We start from the raw sequence: 7,251 nt of genomic DNA, 5'->3' as shown, positions 1-7,251 counted from the left end.
TATATATACGGTATATAGTGAAATATAGGCCTAAGTATGAAGTAAACAAATTTACTGGTACTGGCATTTATAATGCGCCTCTTCCTTGGGGCTTTAAAGCGCACTTCTTTCCCCTGGTCATTGTGTCCGCATGCTATAAGTGTTGCAGGTAATATTATATTGATATGTATAATAGGCGTAGGCCTATATTGCAGAAGCTTTATGTGGTCGCTTGAAGATCGTTTTCCACTATTATAATGACAGATATAAACATTATGACATTTATTGCTACTGTGTTTGGATAGGAATCCCCTAGTAAAATTGATCTGGTAGCCTTCCTAATAATTTAAACCAACACGAGAGAGCCTAAATCGGGGGTTATTAACGAAAATAGTATTTATCTGGAAGCAAACAGCAAACATTATATTGTACATTTGAATTTCAATTACCATCTGTCATTTCAAGAAATTAGTATGACACAAACATGAATATGCATGAGCAGAAAAACTGGCATATGGCAGAATGTCGCTCTTTCGTCTTTCAACGAGTCTGGTACAGACATCAAGTTCAATATTGGAGAGTTACCTACGATGATTTCCTGTCAGATTAAATTTGTATCTAACTACAAATCAAAGAGGTCAGTAAGCTTACCTTTGACTACTTAACTATCACATTACAATATTCCTTGTAGCTTATCGATTATTAATCAACCAGACAAAGGTGATAATGCTAAATAATGTATATGTGTACTGGAAATGAAAACATAATGATTGACTTCAGCGCATAGTCTGCATCTTTGCCTTTCTATCATGTGATTGGTTGCGCACATGTAAAACCTCGAATATTGAAGCCCTGGGCTTCTTTTGTTTTTGTTGCGAGCTTTGGATGGGCTTCTTTTCGAAAGTACTTTTGCGAAGTAAAGAGGGGGATTCTTGTAATTTTTTGGGAATTTTTACTATAAAACATAAGTAATTCCACTGTTATCGCCAATCAGTGCCATGAGGTGTTTTAAACGGCACTAAATTACCTAATACTACTGTATAAACCAATCATGATTTTAATTGATTTTGTTTTTAGAAATTCATATACAGTGTATGTACTGGACTATATCGAAAGAAGCTTATGGGCTTTTTTCCAGGCTAATTTTGCAAACTCTAAGAGAGGGCTTCGAGTTCGATTATAAGCCCATTGGGCTTCAATTTGAGGTTTTACGGTACTCGTACTGACCGTGTGGTTGATACGTAATTTCATTGACGTAGGTCCATAACAAATGCATTGCTTACTCTGATAATGTCGTGATTATTGTTCTGTGCTGCTAGCATAAGAGGTGTAACAACTGGATGAAAATCATCCGAATCAGTACCGGAGTTGATAATATCATGTTCTCGTCCCTGTAAAATATATTCAAAGTAATACAATATTAATTTACTTTTAATTTCTTCTTTATTGTCATAGATGAATATTTCGGAACTAATGTTCAGTATATAGTCTTAAACAAGAAAAGCGCATTTACCTTAGGTGAATTTGCGAAGTTAAGAATAATGTCTACTATCTTTAGATTCTGCCTATCAACCGCCCTCAATAGTGAATCGCCTGGATGTATACCGCCCTCTAACATCACCTTAACAACCTCTATTTTTGTTAGAGAATAAGTAGATAAAAAAGTACTGTGATACAGACATAAAACGTGTGGTTACTTTGCTTTCGTTGGTGAAGTACATATTAATACTATAATATTTTATCATAATGTTTGGTTCCAAATATATAACGATTTTGATGTAGATAGTAATTGTTATTGTCGTGATGGAATAATAGACAATAACTGGATTCGCGTCAGGAGAAACATGTATAGGTGTAATTTTGCCCTACCTGACGTGGAGATGTAGCCAAAATGATGCATTACACATTGTAAGATTAATTGTTTGGAATTATTGTGCTTAGAAATGCAAATTTATTTTTTTTTTACCAGTGTTATTCTCGATAAATAGTTATCCTAATATAGGGGTGGCGCCAGGATTTGCCCGATGAGGGGTCAGATTTCCCTGACGAAAGCAAAGTGGGTGTGGTTGAGCTTCGATTGGGCTTCGAACGTGGACCAGGGGGCGGAACCCCCGAAAATTTGGACAATTTAGGGGTTTCAATTTAGGGGTTTAGAGTCTACTAATATGTAGAAAATACATATAACTTATTTTCTCCCCGACGAATTATGCTTTTCTCCCTGACGGGGTGGGGGGGGGCAGCTCTCCCCGACGGGGGCCCTGCCCCCCCCCCCCGCTGGCGCCACCCCTGTCCTTATATCATAAATACTAAGGTCCATTTTACGTACAGTATTAGGCAATTTATGTTAATGTTATATTGTGTACCGTACCGTATATTAGCTATGGAACCACTCAAATAATAATATTTTTGCTGATTCGTGCATGGCAGTATATCCGCTATTTTTGTTTGATCCAAATTTGAATATGAACTGAATTTTATCAGAGTCAGTATGTTAAAGAAATTGTGTCACAAAGTACATTTTGTTTCCTGTTTAGCAAAAACTAACGTCATTATAGATATATAGGTCGATTGCATTTCTGTGGATTTAAGTCTGAAATAATGTTGAAATAACATGAATAATGAATTATAATTGTCATAAAGTTCAATTAATTGAAATCAACATTATTTGGTGATAATTATAATGGTGATTATTATTATAATAGGCCTAATAACAAATCCCATTATTATTAATGTTATAAGTATTATAGTTAATATTATCATTAGAACTTTTATCATATTTTATTATGATTGTCGCTCTCCATTCATGACTAGTACTCTATGTGTAGGCCTACAGGTACATGCATTTTAAAATACTTCATACATTTATTATTTCAATACCAATTTGGGTAAAGGGGCTTAATGTGGTAAGAGGCCAGCGGCGTAACGATGGGACTGGGGTTCCTGTGGAATTTTGAGACTGGGAATATTTTTGGGCAGCCACCAATTTTGTGATATGCCCGTTTTCTTTTTATCCGGCACTCGGATAAAGAAAGGCCTAATGTGATATTCTACAGTCGATGTCAGCGACATATTATGTTGTTATGTATCAACAAAGCCCTTTTGTGTCAGGGTGATGTGTCAACTAGCCGGATAGGTACAAATAGCCTAGTTGAAAAAGGTCGGGTGGCGACGGGGCATGTGGCAATGGGCCTACAATTCTAAAAGACATGGTAAAAAGGGTTGCGTACAATTCCTCAAACTTTTTATTTCATCGTCTGTTATTACATAATTGTATCCCCTACCTATTAAGTAAAGTGACTCATTATTACCTGCATTTGAATTCCTAATTGCCAATTGCAAGGCACTGTCACCGTTCTTGTCTAGACATTTGATGTCGAATGAGTCTTTGTGCAGTAACGCATAATTGACCGCTTCTAGATCGCCTTTCTCTGCAGCCCGAAGGAAGATTTCCTCTAAAGACGGATCTGTCTCAAGCACCGGCTTCACTACCCTGGACGTTAGACGTCTAAGTGTGTGTAACTCAATGTCATCGCTACATTTAGGACTTTGATTAAAATCCGATAGTTAGATAAAGTGGTTTGATCAATCGATCTTTACGTGAATGGACGGTGGGAGAGATCAGTGATAGTGGCAGAAATTTAAGGATTTGGCTGAAGGCCAGAAGAGATGGGCTATGCAAATGTAGCAGGATTTTCGGCTAGGCCCCGGTTTGGTCCGGAGAGCGAAGCCCCTATAGCCTATGCTTCACATCTTTGACGAAGTTTAGAGAATTAGCTTATAAGTTCGGACATGCTTCATCAAGCTACCGTAAAGCCATAAAATCGCCACACTGTCGCTAATGTGTAAAGCAACATCCTTAAAGTTTGTCCAGATTATCAAATTTTCTTTCACAATCACCTTTCAATCAAATTTGCTAGGCTGGACAGCTTTACGAACAAAATTACGAATTAGAATTATGCCTATAAATATAGGTCTAGGCCATAAAGCTCGGTTTCCATACAATTGCTCACCCTATCGGCGACAGTTGTCGGGAAGGTTGAACCTGGCAGAAACGTTTTTATCATTTGATTTTGATTTCTTTTAAAGTTTATTCCCCAACGAAATCTATCTTTTCCTACAGTAGGGAGGGATCCCCACTCACTCCAATCCGGCGCCATCACCGAATGAGAAAGGAAACACAGTAGTGATAGAGGTACGTAGAGATAAATGTAGAGTAGGAGAAATCTGAAGATATCTAAAGAATAAACAAAGACATTGAAGATACTCACTGTTCGTGGTCCTTGTATTGTTCGCTCATTCTGTTGTCATGTAGGCCTGGAAAAGAAATATTAAAACGGTACTTATCTTTAAAGTTGTGTGCGCAGGTACGTGTGTGTGTGGTACTTTTTTCCTTTGGCATGAAATATTTTGTTAGGCATAATTGTAATTTACTCGACTCGTCATAATATCTGTGTGCGTTGCTTCATTGAATGTCTTTGTTCTGATTCTAAACGGAACGCTTGCACTTTTAGGCAATGATCATATTTATTATTCTTTGAGAATGGAGGTATTGAATATAATGAAAATAATCAGATTCTTCGGGTATTTCAAACAACACTTGCTTTAGTGTTAATATTCTAAGAGTACGTTCCGCAACCTTTTCAGCCCACGACTCAAATCCAACTTTTTGGCACTCAACCGCGACCCAGACAAAATACATTTTTATCGCCGAATCTCACTATATTGTTATGCCATGGCAAAAACATATCATAAGCCTATTAATACCGTATACAGTGACAAAATACATATCTGAATAGACTTAAACTGAGGTATAAGGTATAGATTGTAGGCCTATGCTAGTGAATTACGAAACTTCACTTGAATTTTGGCTTCATCGTTCGGTAAATTGACTTTGACATCATCAACTGGTGGTATTCTCTTTACTTGTAAAAACAAGAATTACTAACGCACCAACAGGCACTCAGACGATGTTAACAAGCGTGAAAATCACAGCATACACCAAGTGCATCGCAAGAAAATTCACTTTTATGTAAGACAATTTTACCGAATAATGCTTTTGACAAATCAGATAATTGCTTGATTATGCAAGGATATTTTCTCAGACAGGTTAAAATTGTGGTTTCTAAATTGGTTCACATCTTGGACCACTCTTCTGGACCACGAACGTGCATACGTTTTGGCGAATTAGCTGCTTTATGTTAACGTAATGGCGCAGATGTATTAAGGTTTTTCATTAAGTCGACTGAACTTCAATACTGGGCCTAACGAGTGGTTTATCTAAAATGTCTCGAAGAATAAAATCTGCTAATAAAAAAGCGAAGGTAAGGATTGTTAGAAGAGTATTTAAATGTTATACATACTTTCAACAGGTAGTTACTGAATAGGCCCATTTCAAGTTATGGGTCTTCGATGGAATATAGAGGCGAAATATGGTGGTATTTACTACTAGGTTATGTTGTACACAGTTTAAGTTGTAGGCCTACTTGGTTTGTTGTTCGTTTTTTGTGTACATAAATATAAAATAAAAAAAATTAAAGTTTAATTGAATTGGACGATACCAAAAGAGTTGTAATGACGAAACCAACATAATTTTGTGTAGCAATGTGAAGGTGCGTTGCGATCTTAGTAGGACTGTTTCAAAAGTCTTTGGTTCATGGGACGTAAAGGGTTCATACGCACCAGGTGTTGGTTTCTTTCAATTCGGCTGCTAACATATTTCTGTTAGGCGTGTAGTCGATTACTAGGGAACTTTCGATTGCACGACGACGGTAGGACGTAGAACGTAATGACGTCACTAACAGTCATCTGCGCATGCGAGAACGTTAAGGTATCCTCGTCGAGTAGATTCTGGAACGCAATTTGGCCAAATCTACGTATGCAGCGAAGAGCGAACGTAGGACGCCAGGTAGGACGGTCACGCATGAGTGATTCCGTTCTAGCGTCGCGTCGTCACATAATCGAAAGCACCTTTTTGTAATGTCCACACACATATTATATAGGCCTATGGACAGGGCCACAGAGAGCGGCCACGAACCCCGGGGCATATTCGCTGCCCGGTTACATAGGTTGGGGGTCTGGGGCCGCTTAGGGCCCAGTAGGATCGAAGGGAAGATCCCTGGTAGATTCCCCACCCCCGGAAGCTACGGCCTTTTGAAAGATTAGAGGACTAATTTAATCAATTATAGAGTGTTTAATTTCACCAAGTTATGAATTAGGCCTAATAAGTATAGAAACATGAACAGTATCAAAGCTATACTTTCTTTTATTCAAACGTGTTAGAGGTAGCCCAGAGAAGGGCTTTCACAGATGGACAGTCTATCTACCTCAGTCCTACCATGGTTTGGGCTGAGGTAAGAAAAGTTATGATTATGTCACCTCTGGACGTCCGGAAATGGCACTCTTAGACTTAAATTGGAGTAGAATTTTCTTTTTTTCTCAATTTGTCCTAAATTTTTAAAAGGAGGCCGGGCTTCCCTTTAAATCCGCCACTAGTTTAATATATTAATTCAGTATTCATTTGACAATCGAATCTCTATCAGGTCTACTCGTATTTTCTAACTTGTATGTATATTGACGATGTCCAGGTCCAAGCCTTTTATAATTATTGTAATGAAAATAATTTACTATTAGATACATTGTAAACATAAACTCTGGAGTAGTAGAAGTTTTTTTTAGAAGTAGAAAATTTTTATGAAAAAGAATTAGAAGCGATTCATTACCAGCTTTCATCAATAAACGGTCAGCTTTGTTTACAATTCTTGTGGGGAAAACACATGCATTATACTGGATGATTGCAAACGTTTAATAATTTTATTTTATTTTATTGTAAAACTAGAAGTCACGAAAATATTCATGAAAAGTCAGCTTTATATTCACAATTCTCGTGATTAAAATACAAGTGAATGATACTGGATGAATGTATATGTTTAAAAATTTGTATTTATTTTATTTTATTATTTGTTACCTAGTTATCCCGGGCCCCTGCCGGTCCCAGGGTCCCAGGGCACTTGTCCCAGTTACCTCGTCCTCTCGGCGCCGTATGTTGATATGTCTACACGTATAGGATTGTTACTAAAATATTGCTAAGACACAGACCTAGTTTGATCTTGATGCTTGTAATTACAAATTCTACTCGCTGGACTGAAGCATAAGCTTTAATTGCAAACAATCATCGATTCAATTCAATATAATTGTCTATAGGCTATTCAAATTTGCCCGCATTTCAAACGTAGATTAACAATATTTATTCATGAAAACAAAACACCAGTCCTT

At 37.3% G+C, this 7,251-nt stretch overlaps 2 protein-coding genes across 5 annotated transcripts in view; one reads left to right on the top strand and one right to left on the bottom strand.

Annotated features, from left to right (window-relative positions):
• The window catches only part of LOC117111198 (short transient receptor potential channel 4-like), a 16,044-nt gene extending 11,696 nt beyond the window's left edge, over positions 1-4,348 (bottom strand). Inside the window, exons 1-4 of the mRNA XM_033254083.1 lie at positions 4,248-4,348; positions 3,288-3,523; positions 1,493-1,611; positions 1,263-1,370 (exon numbers count right to left, since the gene is read on the bottom strand). Of these exons, the coding sequence (XP_033109974.1) occupies positions 1,263-1,370; positions 1,493-1,611; positions 3,288-3,523; positions 4,248-4,276 (492 nt within the window). The 5' untranslated portion in view covers positions 4,277-4,348. The remainder of the gene's footprint in view (positions 1-1,262; positions 1,371-1,492; positions 1,612-3,287; positions 3,524-4,247) is intronic.
• LOC117111229 (short transient receptor potential channel 4-like) overlaps positions 1-7,251 on the top strand; it is a 39,282-nt gene that overhangs the window by 12,355 nt on the left and 19,676 nt on the right. Inside the window, exon 1 of one of the 4 annotated variants that reach the window (XM_033254129.1) lies at positions 524-616. The exons of 1 other annotated variant lie outside the window; for it this stretch is intronic. Coding sequence is in view for 2 of the 3 variants with exons in the window: in XM_033254126.1 (XP_033110017.1) it covers positions 5,262-5,300 (39 nt within the window). In the remaining variant the exon portion in view is untranslated. Of the gene's footprint in view, positions 1-523; positions 617-5,131; positions 5,301-7,251 lie in introns of those variants that run through there. 2 more of the 4 variants (XM_033254126.1, XM_033254127.1) reach the window with 2 other exon arrangements.

This window comes from Anneissia japonica, unplaced genomic scaffold, assembly GCF_011630105.1.
Source record: "Anneissia japonica isolate Jap-2015-1 unplaced genomic scaffold, ASM1163010v1 scaffold288008_len1385354_cov213, whole genome shotgun sequence".
Classification (NCBI taxonomy): domain Eukaryota; kingdom Metazoa; phylum Echinodermata; class Crinoidea; order Comatulida; family Comatulidae; genus Anneissia; species Anneissia japonica.
The sequence above is the reverse complement of the archived record's forward strand: the minus strand, read 5'-3'. Positions and strand labels throughout refer to the sequence as shown.